This window comes from Raphanus sativus, chromosome 7, assembly GCF_000801105.2.
Source record: "Raphanus sativus cultivar WK10039 chromosome 7, ASM80110v3, whole genome shotgun sequence".
In the NCBI taxonomy this organism is placed as follows: Eukaryota; Viridiplantae; Streptophyta; class Magnoliopsida; order Brassicales; family Brassicaceae; genus Raphanus; species Raphanus sativus.
Genome location: NC_079517.1, coordinates 12,866,778 through 12,887,029, shown reverse-complemented (window position 1 = coordinate 12,887,029; position 20,252 = coordinate 12,866,778). Strand labels below are relative to the sequence as shown.

General features: G+C 28.0%; 1 protein-coding gene across 1 annotated transcript; it reads right to left on the bottom strand.

The window, feature by feature from the left end:
* Positions 1-8,366: 8,366 nt before the first annotated feature.
* Positions 8,367-9,814, bottom strand: LOC108815929 (transcription factor MYB96-like). Its single transcript, XM_018588465.2, has 3 exons — positions 9,445-9,814; positions 9,229-9,358; positions 8,367-9,121 (listed from the first exon to the last, which is right to left on the bottom strand). Exons 1-3 carry the CDS (start codon positions 9,575-9,577, stop codon positions 8,440-8,442), a joined length of 945 nt encoding a protein of 314 aa, XP_018443967.1. The 5' UTR covers positions 9,578-9,814; the 3' UTR covers positions 8,367-8,439.
* Between the last annotated feature and the right edge of the window lie 10,438 nt (positions 9,815-20,252).

Sequence of the window (20,252 nt, the reverse complement as noted above, 5' to 3'; positions counted from 1 at the left end):
TGTTGGCCTCTTGAATCTAATTCCACATATAGTTATAATACACGTGTTTGAAAACAAGACATTTCTTTGTAGAATAATGCACGTAATCTCTTTTATATCACAAACGGTCCACATATCGGATCATGTTTTCTTATCGTCTAGGTTAATGGTTTTTTGGGTCAAATTATTCATTTTTATAGAATCAAAAGAAGATGCCGAAGCAACTACAATTAAATATTATGTAAATCTATGGCCATGGAAAAAATATTTTGTTTTGTGATTAAAAATGTGTATTGGCTGCTTTTGCCATCATCTAACTGGGCACTCGAATTTGTTGGAAAAGACCACATTAGTTTATTATTATTATATGAAACGAAAAGGCTTTTATATTTATATTCCAACATTTTTTATCTATTGTCTTGAGCAAAAATAAAAGGTAGGATTATTATCATGAATGTTTAGAATCCATATTATGCAAGGAGACATTGCTTTTGCTATTTTTTAAAAACTTTAGTTAGCTAAGTTTTTTTTTAAAGACTTAAGTTAGTTAAGTTGCAGCATGTCTTGACCAAAAATCTCGCGTATACAAAGTCTTATGATCCTGAATTACACGAATTTCTAATCAAAATTAGTACCGTGTCCTACAATTTCCCCAGTTTTACTGAAATATATGCGTGGTCTTTAAGATTGTTGTTATTGCAACGTAAAGTTAATACTATAGGATTGTAGTTGAAAATTTTGACAAAACAAATAAAACTTGACACATGATTCGAATAATATTTATTTTATTACTATAAGCACAAAAATTAAGATTTTCTTTTTCAAAAACATTCAAAATACAAATTAAAAAACTTCAACTAACGTAAAATAGGTTTAAAACATAATTGGATAAACAGTTTTAAGAAAGTTAAAGTTAGCATAAAAATGTCACTACATTTAAAATTTTGAACAACAAAATTTTGAAAACATTATATATAAAACGGATTGAATACTATTACTACAAAACAACTAAATAATCATATAGTCCTTATGTAATTAAAAAGTTGATGTTTTAGAATTTGTAGACATATTAATAAAAATTAAATACACACTGTGATTTATTGATTTATAATTTTTCTTTAAGCTGTGCACAAAAGGTTCTTTTTTTAGTTTTGCTTGAATTTCAATAAAATTATACCACTCTTATTTTTAGTTTTTTAGATTTTAGTTTTAAAACGAAATATGTTAACTAAAGTTTAAAAAGCTAATCCTTCAAATACAAAAACAAAAGATTTATTAATATCAGTATTTTGTATGCGGAAGGAGTTTAATGGTTCCTCAAATTACGAAGGGTTGAAATAATGCCATTCCTAAACATAACATAACTCTTTTTGATGCAAAATATTACATAAGCGAACTTCGAGTATGCTGGCACAAAGTTAATGCAGTATATATTAGGATTCGTCTCTTTCTTCTCTTCTGGAGAGCTTGAAAGTCTATGAAACTAAAACCAGAGATTAGACCAAAAAAAAAAACTAAAACCAGAGAAAAAATAATTTAAAGAGTGCCAAATAAAATATCGGAACATCTTATCGATTAGGTGGCATGCAATTGTCATGGAGAGCTTGAAGTTGAGATTGGTGAAGGCCCATTAATGGCAAATCAATCGTCATTCAGAAGCCAATGATAATATTATTTAAAAAACAAGTCAAATTGGTTTTATTTGGGTGAACAATCGGCATTTTTGGTTGATGATTGGCTCTTTCGTAAATGTGCAACGTTTTGAAGACCCACTCACTAATTATCATGATTATCACTAAGGACTATCTTTTTCTTTTGGTTAATTATTTTTTCTTACTAATGGACCGATGTGCAGAGCCCTGGTGCCCATTCAAAACCTTATAAGTCCATGGTTAGTGGCTTTTCTTTATATTTGTGTTCCTTAAAATAATTCTAAACTCAAGTTCTTCTCAAGTTTTCTAGTTCAACTTCAATGACCATTTACTAGTTAAATATATGTAAATAAATTTTAAAATAAAAGGGGTTCATGATGAAAGAAGCTAGGATATACATTGGAATGACAATGCAATTATTTTTAAAAAATATTATCCCTATTGAAGATAAACAAAATCTAAAGGGGCCAAAATGAACAAAACCAGCTGTGGACCAAGACAGCGAAAAGAAACCTTTGGTTTATCTAACAATGGAGAGATGTGTTTGAGAAAATGATTGAAGTGAAGATGAGTTCCTTTTGATACATGGGATCGATGTGATATCCAAAGGCCCGCCCTTAAAGATCACATGCTTCTGTCCTTTTAATCTCCATTCACATTCTTTGTTTTATGCCTCTCTAAAAACTATTCGATTCATAGAAAGTGCTCAAAGCATGCAGTGTGTGCATTTATTTATTAAGACAAAATAAAGACAGATATTAATTCAAGGTGAATTTAAATTTTTGATTTTCAGTTTACTCTTACCTAGTTTAACCGGTCGTGCATATGAGCACTAGAAGTTGATAATAGCAGAACTAGTTGTGTATTTATTTTTTGCTTCAAAATGTTAATACAAGGTAGATAGGAACTACAGACCTGACAGATACTGTTGTAGATGCTCTGGCTGATACTGCTCATTATACTACACCATTCACATCTATGGTTGTAGTTGAAAAAGTCTGTGGCACCAACAGTGGCGGAGGGAGAAAATTATATCACATGGATCAAAATGATAATATTTGCATTTTACAAGAGGGTCGACAAGCTTATTCTTTTAGATTTTATGCAAATAATATATGTAAAATTTTCTTTAAAATTTTTTCATATGGGTCATTTGATCCACATGCTATTAACGGTAGCTCTGTCACTGGCCACCAATAAATTTTCAGTTTTAGAATCTTCAGAATTGTTAGCATCATCTTCAGCTGGTTCACTCGAAAAGACTTCAAAAATATGTAAATATGACTGATGTGTACTAACCTGTCAGCTTAACTCTCAACATCATTCTAGTTAAGCTATAATTAGCTTATTCGAGTTTATTTAGTGCATGCTGATGAGGGTCATTTATCAGTTTTTGCTTTGGATTTGTTTGGGAAATAGTGGATTTTACTATGCATTTTGGTCTTTTTGTATTTTTATGTTTTTTCCTGGGTGGGTATATGTTCATTTAGCAGAAAAACACAAGACTAGACAGGATTCTTGAGCTTAAAGGAATCCCGACCAAGAGATGAGGAACATATAGGTCGATTTGGGCCATAGATCGATCGATCCAGATCACAATATCAAGAATTTTCCGAAGGTAACAAATTGATCCATCTATAAATTCAATTACTGTCAGTTTGACACCAGATCAGTGATCCTTGTTATTGGAATCAATCGATCCAAGGAAAAAAATGGAGAAATATCACCAAGGGCACCAGATCGACCGCTCTTTGACGTTTTTGTAACACTAGATCGATCATCCAAATACTAGATCGACCGACCCCATGCACAAAGCTTTTCGACCTAATTTGACCCGAACCTGAAGATGAAGACCTGCTTTGACCCGAATGTATAAATACCCACAAAACTCTTTTTTTTTATGGTCTATGCTTCATTTTCTTAGTTTGTAGCAGGTTTTTAGAGAGAAATTTGAGATGTATCATATGGTTCTTTGTATTAAACTTTGTTGGTTCTTTATATATAATCATTTTGTTTCTTCTTCAATATTTGAGTAGCTGTGCAATTGAGTTTTAGGATTTGTAAAAGGATTTCATGGTTTGTTGATTTATGGTAGTTAGATTTGAGATGTATCATATGGTTCTTTCTCCATAGTTGTTCTTAATGATGATATTTTATTGATCACCTAGTTTCTGAGTTATGATGTTTAACGCATCAAAGTATTTGTTTAAATGCATAAAAGAACTTTAGATAAGCAAAGTGTCCTTAACCAACAAAAATTGAGTGTGTGGATCTGTTGGTCTCTACATCTTATGATTCTCCATTCACCATCTTCTGATCCGTTTGTCTCAAATTAACGTCATTTTGCTAAACAGAAATTGTGAATCAAAGTAGTTGGGATAAGAACAATGATTTCAATAACTGAGTTCTACCTCAAATAATTAATAGAATAGTTTCAGTTGTTTTAGTATGTGTGTTTTAGGTTTTCTTTCGTGTTAGTACTAATAAGTAGATATCGAGTAACTAAAAAAGGGTCTTATCAAAAGTGTCATATAGATTATAGCGGTATTTAATTTATTTTTGGTCAAACTGTATTTTAATTATTCCAATAGGATTAAAATATACTTAAAGATCTTTTGAAAGATTTACTGCCACTTACATGTTACAAACGATTCATTTATTTTTAATGTTTTAAATTGTTACATATTTTTTTTGTTAGACGATTTAAAATTCAAATGATATTTTTTTATCAGTCAACAAAAACAGAACTCTAAATTAATATAATAAACTAGATCTTGACCCGTGCGACCGCACGGGTATTAATTTTTAGTTTTAGTTTTTATTTATTTATACTAAATAGTATATTTGTAATATTTGATCATTTTATATTGACTAAGATAGGGGTGAATATTTGGGTATCCACTTGAATTCGGTTAAAATTTATTCGGATTTGAGTTTTTTTAGTTTAAAGATTCTAACTCTATTCGAGTATTTATAACCTCTGGTTCCGGTTTGATTCAGATCTTTGCGGATTTGATAACCCGTTTAAACTATTTTTAAATTTTCAAAATTTATATATCTTTAAATTTCTCTAAATCTAAAGCCAAAGTACCTAAATTAAAAATTAAAAATAGGTTTAACTTGAATATTTGGATGAAGAATAAATATATATTTTAAGTATTTTTGATGTTTTGATTATTGTTTATCTACTTTAAATGTTAACTTTTGATTTTTTTTATATTTCAAATATTTTAAACAACTTAAAATAGCTTATATCTTAGATATTAATTCGAAAATAGCTAACATATTAAAGTTAATAAATATGATTTAAATACATTCGAATATCCAAAATATTTCGTTCGGATAAGGTTTGGTTATGGTTCTCTAGATACCAAGTTTGGATATTATCTAGTTTCGGTTTAAATTTGCTAATACTTTTTCGTTCAAATTTTTTAAATGAAGAGTTGATATTATAATTTCCAGAATCGTTTGCCTAATAAAAATATATTTTTTTGAATTTGACATTGATTTAATGGAGAAGTTAATGAAGTGTATTTAATTCAAATTTAATTTTGGAAAACACATTAATATAAGTGGAAAAGACAAAGCATTAAAATATGAAAGATTATTTAATTTTGTATTTAGTTTAAGTTTAATTTGGAAAACACATTAATTGAAGTGGAAAAGACAACATTAAAATAGGAAATATTATTTAATGTCAGTGGCATACTATTGTAAATAAAAGTGAAAAATAAGGGGTATTTTATATGGGTACTTCTCTTTTAATAATATAGATAGATGGGCGGAGAATGATAATGACAGCCAATCATCACAACAGTTGCTTGCAGTCAAACGTTGCTCGCCTCACATCCAATGAAGGCACGAGCAAGAGGGCGCAGCGATAGCAAAGCTTTCCATATCCAAGATTGCTGCTGCTTGCTGGTAATAGTCCACAAATTGGATAATTTGTTGCTAATTTATTTTAAGACAATTGGATAAATTGTTGCTTATTTTTCTATTTTTATTAGTGATCTTTGAAGTTCAATTACTGTAGATTGACCGGTTTATTTTAAATATTTTATGCATATAAAATTAATAAAAAATTACTTATTAATATTTCTATACTATTTAATCACACTAGATATTTTTCAATCTACAGTAATTGAACTTCAAAGATCACTAATAAAAATAGAAAATTTGTATCCTAAACTACAAATAGAAAATTTGTATCCTAATTGAACTTCAAAGATCACTAATAACTACAACCAATAGCAATTAGACATATTTAAATACTCGCAATTAATAATTTGTATCCTTGAGTTTTTTTTTAAATCACAAAAATTTGTAATTTTTGTTAAAATAACCGATATGGAATCACAAAAAATAATCTGCATGGAACAAACTGTATAATAGAAAATCAATGTTATCTATTTCATAGTATTATGATGGATCAACGATCTATTTCTACATGAAAACTATTATATATCATCAGATTTCCACTAAACTGTGATTCTCTACCAAATTTTCTTGATTTAAAACATATAAACTTATTTCTCCATGGATTAATAATTTTAAATTAATTTTTCCTCGTATCGGTAGCTCAAAATTTAGTTACCCATATTGTATGGTGTTAATTGGTTTATTATTAACCAAATAATTTTAAACGGACTAAATCAAATCAAAACTTATGTTTTAATTAATTACGATAACGATTTATTAATGATTATGAGTCGGTCCGGCCCCAGCGGCCATGAGTTTTGTTGATCCGACCCCACTGATCCCTTCAGTGGAAGTGGTGTAGATACATTTTAGTTCTTTTTTTTTTCGTCAAGGAATTTATAATAATAATCAAACGGGCCGAGCCCAGAAATTACAAAGTCTCAAACCAAAAGGTACAAAGCTTAAAGCCCACAAACCAGAGCCCACAAGACCAAACCAAACGGACCTACGCCCCAAACCAAACGGAACCAGACGGGTTCAAGCAGGCCCACGCGTCAAGGAGGCCCAATCGCGTTTGCGATCTTCACCTCGGGACTCCACTCGTCCGATCTGCCTCGACTTGACCGCCTCCTCTACGAACCGCCGCCGTCTCCACCCCATCTCAACTTGTAACGTCGGATCTCCTCGAAATACCGGCGAGCCTCCAACCGAAACCATCTCTTAGCTTCCACGCTTTTCTTTACTTAGGAGAGCCTCATCGATCTCTTCGACTGCTCATCCATCTCCGCACAACCGCGAGCCGTATAACCACAAGCGAAGCCACAATCCCGATCCAAGAACGGACCACAAACCCTAACCGACAAATGAAAATAGAGATACTAAGGACCGGCGGCGTAAGACTATGGAAGCCTTCACTCCCCGGGAACAAGAGCCGGCGACAGAGAAGCTGAAGAAGCTTCCTCCTCCCGGTAACCAGAGCCGGCGGCGACGGAGCTAGTAAAGCCTCCGCCTCCCGGAAAAAAAAACCCTAAAGACGACGAACAGATTTCTCCACGCCTCGTCTTCCACATGACCGCGTCGTCACTCCATCCACAAAACCACCACTGTCGGTGTACTCCCCGAGTAAACGGCGACAGTTAAGCCTGAGACAGAGCTTCGACAAGACCGTCATGACAAGGAGACGAAGAAGAGGAGGGTGACTAGACAAAATCAGAAGGATGAAAGTCTCCGGCGACGGCACGGACGCTAACGCGCCGGCCGTACGCCGGAGCCAAAAGCAGATCTACTTTCTCTCTCTGGAACTTTTCCAGAGATGGTTTTGTTACTCTTTCTCTCTCTAGATACATTTTAGTTCTCTGTTTGATAAAATGATTATAACTTTACGAGTCGGTCTACTCAATTTGATATTGCCACAGCCGCACAGGCTAGTTTTATAAGTTTCAGAAGTCTACATGATAACAAGGTCTCGTTTTTCTTTACTGGAACAAATTCAAAAACACTACAATAAGTGACTGAAATTGAAGTATTGACAAATGACAAGGTTAGTTATATTTGAAACAAAAAACTACATTTATTGTAGTTACTTATTCTCTCTGTTTCATATTCTTTCCCTTTTATAAAAACTTTATTTTGACGTTTTCACATAAATTAAAAGAAGTATTAATAATTATATATATTAATAATTACATCTATTTAATAATAATGTTTAAGATAAATAAAACTGTTCATAAGATCACTGGATTTTGCAATTAATATTAAATTGAAAATGTATGTAATATTTTTTTTTGTCACTGAAAATGTATGTAATATTGTATTGAAAATTTGAAGTGAACTTTTTGTGTAGAAGAAAATTTTTCAAAAATGACATTTTATTAAATAGAAGAAGTAAAGAGTACCATTTTGACAAGAAGCTATGTAAGCCACAAAGTAATAAATAATGAGGAACTTTTTTTTTATCGTAATGAGGCACTAAAAAGGTAAATATACTTTGTGATGTTTTTGACTCCGCGGTTGTTTTCCTCGGGCATGACCATATATTTCGTAATAAATAAGGTTCGAACTACGGTACGTAGAGCGCAACCTTGTTTTGAATACCACTAAGATCACTACACTGCCTACCCTTGGTATACGTATATATTAACCATCAATCAAGATATATGATTGATACAATCATATCTTCTATTTATGTACATATGTATCTTGTATTTATGTAGAATACCCTAGCTACTCTTGTACATAAATACAAGATACATATGTACATAAATAGAAGATATGATTGTATCAATCATATATCTTGATTGATGGTTAATAGTATAGAACTGCTCCACGTTGTTTTAGGAAAAGTCTTGACAGTTGTTGCCATTATTTTTACCCTCTAACGACGCATCAATTAATCTTCTTGATCGTCATCACACTGAACCAATCCCTGGTCATCAAACAACCACTGCTCGATCAAAGACAACGTGCCATGATTATCAGTAGCATTAGTGGTTGCTTCCATGTCAACGTTTGATTTGCTCTCACCTTTGAATGTACTTGTCTCTGTCATCAAATTCAACCTCTCATCAACTGATCCAGATTCCGAGTTAGATGATAACAAAGAGTGATGATCAAGAACTCCTTCACCAGTGCTTGAGCTCCGGTTGTTGGAGAGTGATGAAGTGATAGGTATTAAAGAGGACGAGCTTGTCCAGTTCTGTAGTAACTTAGAGATGTTATCTGTGCTTGAGGCATAAATAGCGGTGGTAGAATGATGATCGTGAGGCTTTGGTGAGTCGGGAACGGGAGTGATCGGTGAATATGCTTGGTCAAGTGATAAGGCTTGGAACAAGGCTTGTTTGGCCATGTTGATGTCTGTTTGAAGTTTTTTCTCCCATTGGCCTTTGTTGACGCTTCTCCTGTTGTTGTAGTTGTTGTTATCACAAGATGACATCTCTGTCATATTGGTATTTTCGTCGTTGGTGTTACCATTTTGACGCTGCAGATTGAGTTTCTTTTTGAGATGAGTGTTCCAATAGCTCTTGATATCGTTGTCGGTCCTCTGTGGTAAATATGATGCTATTGCTGCCCATCTGATTTTCAGAGACGATATTGAGTTAAATCAAGAAAAGTCAGATTTTGTATACAGTTTCTATAAAAATGGAGAATATTACTTAACTAAAGGAATATTTTCAAATACCTGTTACCCAAAAGAGCTTGGAGGTGGATGATAGTTTTCTCTTCATGTTCAGTGAAATTTCCTCGTTTGATCCCGGGACGAAGGTAATTAGTCCATCGAAGTCTACAACTCTTGCTACACCTTAGCAAACCTGAAAACATGTATACATGTATGTTTTAATATATATAAGCTAATACGGTTAAAATAAAAATAAGAAAAAGAAATGAAGATCAAGACCGGTGTTTCTAGGAACACATCTCCAGCTTCCAGGGCCATGTTGTTGGATATAAGAGACCAAGATTATGTCCTCTTCCGGAGTCCATGGTCCTTTCTTCACCTCCATCTTCTCACAACAAGGTGGTCTACCCATATCTACTCGCACACGCTCACGATCCTCTCCTTTCTCTCTCTCTCTCTCTGTATATATATATATAGGTATAGTGCGTGTGTATGTGGAAGCTATATAAAAACTAGTAAGACTCCAATATTGGATTTTTGCAAAGAGGGTATTCTCAAAATGTCACTTTGAACTTGAAAGAGTCTTTCCTTTCCTTTAAATTGATCTTTCTCTTTTAGCTCTTTTTGTTGTTGTTTCCTTATTACAAGAGTGGTTTCATTAAAGAGTGTGGATCTATATGCATTGAAATAAGACATATACACATGTATTTAAACCGAATCTAGCGCTAACGCACAATTTTATATTTGTTTTCTTAAGAATTTAATTAATTTGCTTCTTTACCATGTGAAGTGAACATGTGAAAACTAGGGTTGGGCAAATAAACCGAACCCGAAAATCCGAACCGAATCCGATCCGATAAAAATGAATCCGAACCGATCTGAACCCGACATAAAAACCGAATGGATCTTGTTTTATAGTATTACGGGTTATGGGTATTATCCGAACCGAACCTGAATCTAAATGGATATCCGATAGAACCCGAAATATTCAAAACCCCAAAAAGATCTTGTACCAAATATGATCTCAATTCCTAATATGTATTCAAAATACATTAATATATGTTGAATATTTAAAATAATTATCTATTACATGAAGGTTGATGGTACTATTACATGAAGATTGATGGTTAAATGTGGCTATTGAATCTTGAAATATTTAGATTTAGATTTTGTTTTCACTAAACAATATTTTTCATGAGAACGTTGTTTTTCGTTTTATGCTTTCGTTTATTTGGTTTTCTTTTTATCAATAAATATGTTTCCTTTTTGTTTGATTTTGAATGATCACGGTTGATGTTCATTTCTTATTTTTAAATCGATTTTACTTATGTTTTGGTTACAAAAAGTTACAAATTAGGTATTTCAAACCCGAAGAACCGAATTTTCTTATGTTTTGGTTACAAAATAAGTAAAAATTAGATATTTTTAAACCGAAGACCCGATTGGGACCCAACCCCGAAAGTACATTGGGTTGTACCGGTTCTTGGAAGATTTACTAACCCCGACCCGAACCCGATAGAACCCGAACCGGTCCCGAACCAAATTTTTAAATAATCCGAATGGGGCTGATTTTGATAAACCCAAATAACCGAAACCCGATTGGATAAAACCGAAATCCGATTGGGACCCCGAATGCCCATGCCTAGTGAAAACATTAACTTTATCTTTAACGCAACCCTTAAAATGCTTTTATGTAGCAAACAAAGATACATACAACATCTAAAAAGTTTAACGGCAATGAAAGTTAACCGCAACAAATAAATAAATATTCCAGATTTTAGCAAAAAAAGAAAAAAAGAAGAAGCAAACAAATAAATATTGAAAGAAAAAAGATTAATGCCTCTACGTGGCTGTAGTATGATCAAATAGAGGCAGCGAAGAGCATTTACTCATTTTTCTCCAAAAGGTCATCCCGTCCTCTTCTATCTCTTTCTCTCTTCACTTACGTGGCCGTACTAATCAAAGGGTTGGCATTGCAATTACGAGTATTTAGTATTTACCGATTATACAGGTGCGATTTTAAATGTTTAACTAGTGTTGAGAATCAGCCCTTCTCTTATCTCTTTCCTTATGAAATTAGTACACTGTTCAAATTGGCTATGTTTATTGCAGGGTTTTTAAGTTTAGGTTCTTACCGTAATATAAAAATCGTCTCTTAACTTTAACTAAGAAAAAATAAGAACCATCCGTCTCTTAAGTATTTTATTTAAGAAACGATTCTTAGATTTTTTAGTTAAAAATTAAGTAACAATTCTTATATTACGCTAAAAATCATACTCTAAGAATCCAACAATAAATACGAGACCATTATTAAGGATGAAGTTTTTTAATTGAGTATCTATAAAATAATATATCAATATTGACAAAAAATACAATAATATATCAATATCTTAAGAAAAGTCATTTATGTAACCAGATGTGTTTTTTTGTTTTTTTTAAATGTGTCAATTAGAATACTTTATGTAACCAAATATTTATTTTTTGTTTTTTTTTAAATGTGTCAATTAGAATATGACACTTGGTTTTATGGGACTTTAATCTTGGATGAAAATGTCTTGCACGTGATACAATTGTGACTTTTAGTTTATTATTTTCTATTTTAACTTTTCTACTTATATTTTTAATCAAAACCTCTCACAAGAGCCTACCAATAATGTGCTCAGTATCCATTCTATATGTTAGATAATTTCTTGGAAATTCAAATTAATCGAAAACAATAGTTTATATTCATGTGGTCTGTAGGATTCGAACCAAAGTTCTCCGTATTAGAATTATTCCCTTAAACGCCAGTGGATTATCACTACTGGTTGTTTCCTGTACAGGTTCACTATTAAATAATAAAGATTGCAAGTTTTTTTCTTTGAGAAAAAAGATCATCTTCTCTAAGACTCTAGCTCGACATTCTTTTAAGAAGCTCGGTCGGATCAATTCATATATAAAAATGTGAGAGCCAAGGAAGTATAGTTCGCATTATGTTGCTGCCAATAAAGGACTCATATGTATAAGCCAAGACCCAAATAGCCAACCTCAAAAAAAAAATAGCCAACCTCCAAGTGAAAAGAGTTTTCCTTATCATTTGAATAAGACTAAACCGACAAATCTACTTGTTACTTAGTTATATTAATATACAGTACAATATCTATAAATTAATACTCGGTAAATTAATAATTTTTATAAATTAATAAATTTCAGCTGTCCCAACTTAGACCGGTATAAAATATGACGCTAATCGATAAAATAATAAGATAATAATATTTTTAAAACTTTCATGTAAATATATAGTCTTGTTAAAATCATAAATTAATAATCTATCTATGTATGAATTCTTTTATATAAGTACAAATTAAACATTATATTGTTGGTTTTATATTCCCAATAAAAATACCTCTAATTTTCTTAATATTTCAATATATTTTGATGATATTTAGTGAAAGTATATCAAAAATCACATAACAATTCTATGAAACATAAAAATATAGACTAAATAAGACAATAAACACTATAAAAGTCAAATTTCTAGAATTTACATAGTTTATATATGGTAAAATCAAATATATTATTTAAAAATAGAAAAAATTAGAAAATGAAACGTTTGTAAATTAATATCTCTACAAAATAATAAAATTTGAAAGTTTCAACATTATTAATTTATAAAGGTTCTACTGTAGGTCTTTTATAAGTGTTATTTTACCAAAAAAATATCAGCAGTAACAAAGAAACGGTATATTACTACATTTTAATGGAACAAAGGGGTTTACAAGTGTTATTAACTAATCAATTACAAAATATTTACTTCCTTTTTTATCGTATTGTCACATTTTGTGATCAATCTCTCTAGTTGAAATATAAACATTTCCTTGGACCCAACCTTTTTTTATAGGCAATTATGCAAACAATATTATAGTGCAATCTCTAAACAACACGTTAATTAATCTTGTTGTCAAACAATAAAAACATTGTAATTGACTAGGATATTTAAATAATTTATGAAAAATATAACTTATTATTTTTTAAGATTTAGATACTACAAAATAATTCCAATTAATATCAATCAATTAAATTAATAGATTATTTATTTATATTATATAAACAAAATTACACTCATTTAAATTTAATTATTTTATATTAAATTAAATAATATATATTAACAAAAATACAATAAATTAACATCAAATAAATATTATAATCAAAATTATTTATATGAAGTGTAATTAATATGATATATATGAACACAAAAATGTAATCATATTTGTGTATTTAAGCAACGTCAGCTATTTTTGTATCCACTAATCTACAATCTATTAAAGTAATATATAATTTATTTAAATAACATAATAATATATTAATAATCATTGCATATATATATAAACATTATACATTTAAATTAACTATATTGTATATAATAACAAAAAAATATGAAAAGTTTAGAATATATATTATCTGAAGATAAAATGTTTAAAAATAATCATAAAAATTAAACTGATTATAATATGAACTAAATTATTAATAAGATAAATTGCACAAAATAATTATAATAATGTTAACTAAGCCATATAAAATAATTATTATACAACTAAAATATGTCGTACGGATCATGATTTAGTTAAAGTTATAATTAAACTGCTATTTAGATTTTTTGTACTATTTTATTATTTTATTCTGCTTATATCATTATTTGGTCTGTCTATTAATGGAACCATGATCAAAAATGAATTGGGATGAATACTAACGGTTCTTTTTTTTTTGAGCAAGTACTAGCGGTTATTTATTTCTTGTTTTAATTGGTTATTAGATTTTGATCCGCTCTAAAAAAGAGCGGGTAAGATTGTTTCCATAAATTTGAATAATTTTATTTGTTTAAATAAACATATGATTTTGTAGTATTGTTTTGTAATAATATATAATAGAAGAACTTATGTTTTGCTAATTAGGTAAAGTATTATAATATCCGTTATTTGTGTAAGAAATACCTCTATGATAATTGGGCCACATAAAAAAGAATTGTTACAAAGTCCACTTTAGTAGCAGGTTTATCACATGAAACTTAAGTAATGGTTGGACAAATAATAAGAGATAGCGGTTAGATTTAGTATATAATTAGAAGCAGTTATGAAATAATGAGTTTTACAAAAAGTAGATCTGGTGGCATTTTAAGTAATACTAAGCACTAACTAGCGCCGTGCGCTGAATGAAATAATTAATTTGATTATTTATTTTAAGTTGTAATAAGAGATATGTCATATTTTAAAAGAAAAGAGATATGTCGTATATTTTTTTCAAGGAAAGAGCTTTCAAATATCTGTTCGGATTTAGTTGATATATTTGAATTTCGGATTTTGATGTTTAGAGTTAGAAATTTAAATATGAGTCAGATATTTACAATTTTTGGTATGAATGTGGTTTATATATGGTTCAAAGCATTGCATATTCAGTTCAGGTTCGAGTTTGAGTACTTTTTAATTATGAAATTCTTTCAAAAATCCAAATATACTTAATCCTCAAAATCCAAAAATAAAAATAATATAAAATATAAACATTTAAATAATATAAGACTAAATACTTAAATTTACATAAAAGTATAATTTAAATATTTAAATGGAGAAAATAATATATTTTCAATATTTTGAACATATTTTATTATTTTAGGTATTTTCATATTAATTAGTATCTAGTAAATATAAAATTTAAAAGAACTAATATATTTAAGTAATTAATTGTGTTTTAGATATTTTTCGGTATCCAAAATGTTTTAGTTTGGATTGGATTTAAATCTGGTTATCCGGATATTAAACTTCAGATCTATTTGAGTATTTATATGTTTTAATTTGTTTTTAGTATTACTTTCAAATCAAGTTCAGTTCGGTTCTTCGGATCCAAATATTCTATCTAGACTTATTTTCTTCTACTAATATAAAGAAAAATAAATAAATGTAAAACTAATATGTTGGGCTTATTTTACATACATAATTATTGGACCACACTTAAAGAATATCAATAAAATGGTTGGGCGTGGTGTTAATAGTGTTGGGCAAGATGTAGTCTATAACCAATAACGTGTACTTTTATAAAAATATTTGGTAAATATAATAAAAACACAATATATTCGAGTGAGATGGGTTAGAGTTGCCTCGAAAATAATGTGATTTCTTCACTCGATACATGAATTCTGTTTTTATATCGATCTCGCAAATTTTTCTTTTTTTAAAGCTTTTCTGATTTCTGATTTTTTCTACAATCTGATTATGTGTCTATTTCTTGATTTGATATGAAAATTATATAAAGAAAAACAATATTTTGCTAAACTAAGATCTAACTTTTGTGTGGTGTTTTTCACCTAAATTTTCTTAATTAATAACCAATCATAATTATTTGTTTCTTTTGTATGCATAAACCTCAACCATGGCCAAGTTCGGCAAAATACGAAACTTTCAATTTCTAAAAACATTCTCATTTTGACATTTTAATTTATGTGAATTTTAATGATTTTGTAGTTTATTTCTTTCAATAATTATATTATTTAGTACTTGTCTGGAGAGAAATCGAATTCAGTAATACAAAAACTAATAAAAATTAACTAAAGAAATTAGTGTGTGAACACAATAAATTGTCTGCGATAGATTAAAAAATAGTGTGTGAACATATTAATTAGTAAATGAACGTGAGACTGGCACATAACAATTTTGTGTCAATGTGTATGAACACTTTTGTAAAATAATTCTCCTTTAATGTATAAGGGATATCTCGTAAGGATATGGGCAAAAAATATGAGTGATCCTAAATTAATAATATTGATTAAGCTTCTAGAGTTATGAATAGTATTGAAGGACAGCGGGAAGACAATGTTACAATTAAACTTTAACATTTGCTCTCTATCAAAAAATAATATTATACTCTTTCCGTTTCGATTTAATTATCGTTGTAAGGAACAAATTTTGTGTCAAAATAAATGTCATTTTAGAGTTTTACTATAAAAATTATTAATAAGATTTTCTACTTTATTTTTGTATTTGTTGAAATATGGTTACATGTATATCTAATTGTGTTTTTATTATCGAAATATACAAAACTATATATTTTTTAATATGTGTGCATAAAACTAGAACGACAAATAAAATGAAACGGATGGAGTACTTACTTTATTTCAAAATAGTAAAATTTATTTTTTTACACACATTAAAAATGAAATTTAATTATAAATGAATCATTTGTATGATGAACAATTTTCAATAATATTAAATCAAGTTTCAATAAACTCAATTAATTTTATTAAATTATATTGTATTAATATTAAATAATAAAAATACATATAAGTTTAGAAATATTTTAAAATTTAAATTTTTAAAGAAACACAAGAAGTAACAATTATAAAAGACATATAGTTATTCAACGCTATTTATTCCTTAATACTAAAAATAACTTCTCGAAGTAAAACTATTGCATCTAGGATAATTATTTTATTAAAATAGGATCATGACATTGATAAATATTATGTCTAACTATTTACTTTTTTGTTTAAGGAATTTTCTATTATTTTATTTATATAATTGTATTTAATTTTATTTAAACAATAACCACTACGTTAGAGCGGTTCTCAACAAGTAAAAAAAATTAACCTTGCATTAATATATGTTATATAACCGTAATTGTTTTCTGTAAATATACACTAACCACTACATTAGGATAACCATGTGTTATATAATTGTACATAAGTTAATTATTTTTAACATATAAAAAATTACAGAAAATGTTACAGAAACAAAAAAATCTTACAAACCAACATTATAGTAGCAGGTCAAGATATAGAACAGACAAATATGATTACAAAGAAATGGATATACCGACATATAATTAAAAAGAAGAGTGTATGCTGGATCAAGTTTTAAATTAATACTTCTTCCGTTTCATTTTAGTTGTCGTTCTAATTTATGCATACATATCAAGAAAACATATAATTTGTGTATTTCCAAAATAAAAAATAATAATTAGCTATACAATTAACCATATTTCAACCATTAGAAAATAAAATGGAGAAACTTATTAATAAATTTTGCATTGATACTCTAAAACAACATTTATTTTTATTTTGAAACAATTTTTTTCTCTACAACGATAATTAAATAGAAACGGAGAGAGTATTATTTTAGAAATATATTTTTATTAAGTTTTATTCACAAATATGATTACAAAAGAACAAAAATATGATTACAAAATATAAAATATGAAAATTAAATTCTCTAAAAAAAGGTAAAACAAAAATATATCCGCCTTAGAATCTAGTTATTACTTTTGTTTAGCTACTTTTTTTACTTTTCTAACGACGGTGAATCACTAATGAAAAAAACTGAATCTTCTGTTTGTTTAAACAAAAACTGGATATTTTGGCTTTGATCGGTAACTTTGCGTAATGGCGTTTTTACGCGATTCCGCGAGTATTGAGAATTTTCATTGTGGAAAATTTAGTTTTATTAGATTATGGTGGAAAAAAATATAAAATTCAACACTTTCATACTACTAAATCATAAGCTAATACCATTTAAAATTTTTAAATAAATATCATTTTTTAATGATAAATAGTAATGTTAATAATAAAGTAATATTATAATTTGTTTAATAATATTATCAAATGTCAGTCTGTTATTAAATCATATTAAAAGATAAAGTTAAATAAAAGCTAAAATAATTTTAATAAATTTTAGTTATTTTCATATTATATAATAGTTACATTTATTATTGATATTTATTTTTATTATAAAAAGTGAATAATATATAAAATATTTTAATCGATTAAACTATTTCATCATTCCGCAAACTTTAAATTTTTCTGCAGCTTAATTATTTTTTTCTGCTGTTTAACTATTTTTCTGCGATTCCTCGATCAAGCAATAGTTAACAATCAGAGCGTTTGCCACTTGAATTTTTACTATATCCAAAAAGGAACTTACAATCCATTTACTAAACCGTGGAAATCGATCCCTAGCTTTCTAAGAGCATCTTCAAAAGCACTCTATATTTTAGAGTTTGCAAAACTCTATAATTGAAGTCTCAAGATATTTTTCTCCAAAAATAAAATTTAAAACTTAACTTCAAAATTATTTATAATTTGCTCTATATTCCTTATATTTATCATAATCAATATAGATCCATAAAACTTTTATAAATAATATAACATATATAAAACATATAACAATAATATTAATTAATAGAATCTTACACTACAATATAAATACAAATAAAAATACATAATTAAATAATAAAATACAAGAAAATACCACAGTATTCCCTAAAATAATTTTCCTAATGATCCATCTTGGGTGACACAAAATTTGTAAAGAAACATTTTAGAGACTTTAGAGATTCCGGACGAGACTATTAGTTTTGTTGTAATATTTAAATGTGTGTCATAATTTTTTGTCTTTATCTACCTTTAAAAAGATATTTTTATTAAGTTTCTTCTGTAAAATTCTTGCTGTCTAATTCTAGTTTTAAAATAATATATATATTTTTAGTTTACTTTTATGTGTAAATTTTCATTTTATAAAAATAAATCTGAAATAATTATGAGATATAAAAAATCTAATGATTAAAACGATAAATGAAAAAAATATTTAAGAATCATAAATGTGATGTGTTGTTAATTGTAACGAACAAAATACAAATAAAATGATGAAACATAAAATTTGAAGTTTTGAATAGTGAAACTTCAAATATGAAGTTTCATTCCTCAAAACTCTAAATTTAAAATTTTGAAATTTCTTTTTGGAAACCAAAAAAATCTATATTTAAAAATTATAGAGTTTTTTTTGGAGATACTCTAAGCAAGTCACATGTTAAATATTTCCCCGCTCAAATAGATCACTGGACCAAACACCAAACCTTGTTCGTTAATATCGAAACTAATTTTGTTGACAAATTTTTTTTGTCGTGATGGGTGTTTGTTTAAAGAAAGGTTTAACAACATTCACGATTTCTTTTTGAGTTGGGAAAATTGCCAAAACAGAACAAAAATTCAGCATGGTTGTCCCAATAGTATAAAACCATCATTTAATTGTTTTTTTAGTATAATTTTATTCATAATCCCAAAAAATAACATTTGATTAATCTAATTAAACATTTTAAACTAATAGATTTTGTTGAAAAATAAACTAAAAACTTTTGAAAAAGGGAAAATAAAAATAAAACTTTTCAAAAAGTTTTTTTATGAAAATAAAATTCGTAAAATTTATAAAATAATTTTTTTTAATAAAAACGTTAAATAAAATTTATGAAAACGTTTTACAAATTTTTATTTTTATAAAAAGTTTAAAACTTTTTTGATAAAACTTTAATAAAATAAAATTTGTAAACTTTATAAAAATAAAAATAAAAATAAAACTACAAATTTTTTTTAATAAAAACTTTAAACAAACTTTATACAAAGTTTTAAAACGTTTGTAAACTTTTTAATTTTATCAAACTTCTTAATAAAAATAAAACTTTAAAAAAATTAATAAAAATTTAGTAAAATAAACTATGTAAACTTTATAAAAATAAAAATAAAACTATGCAAAAAGTTTTTAGTAAAAAACTTTGAATAAACTTTATAAAAAACGTTTACAAAGTATTTTTTTATAAAAAGCTTAAAACGTTTGTATATTTTTTAGTTTTATTAAACTTAAAGAAAAATAGAACAAGAGTTTGTCAAAATCACAAGATAAACTATATATCATAGATTGATGAAGAAAAAAATGCAAAATCATTTCTTTCACAAGTAAATCGACCATAACACGTTTTAGGAAGTTATTTAGGAGATTTTTAGAATATTTCTTTAACTGAAATTTCATTAATTTTTGCAAAAAATCAGGTATTCTTATCCGTAGAAAACGTTTTCTAAAAATTTAGAAAATGATAAAAATCCTGATTTTTATAACTTTAATAATTTTGATAATTTTAATAATTTTTTTTGATTCACAAAATTATTTATTCTATTAGTTTTCAAAAATACAAAGGGTAGAGAAGAAAAAAAATGTACAAAATAGTTTTATACCAAAAGGACAACAACATAATTTTTTTTTGTTCTCTTTTAGTAATTTTCCCTTTTAAGTTTTCGT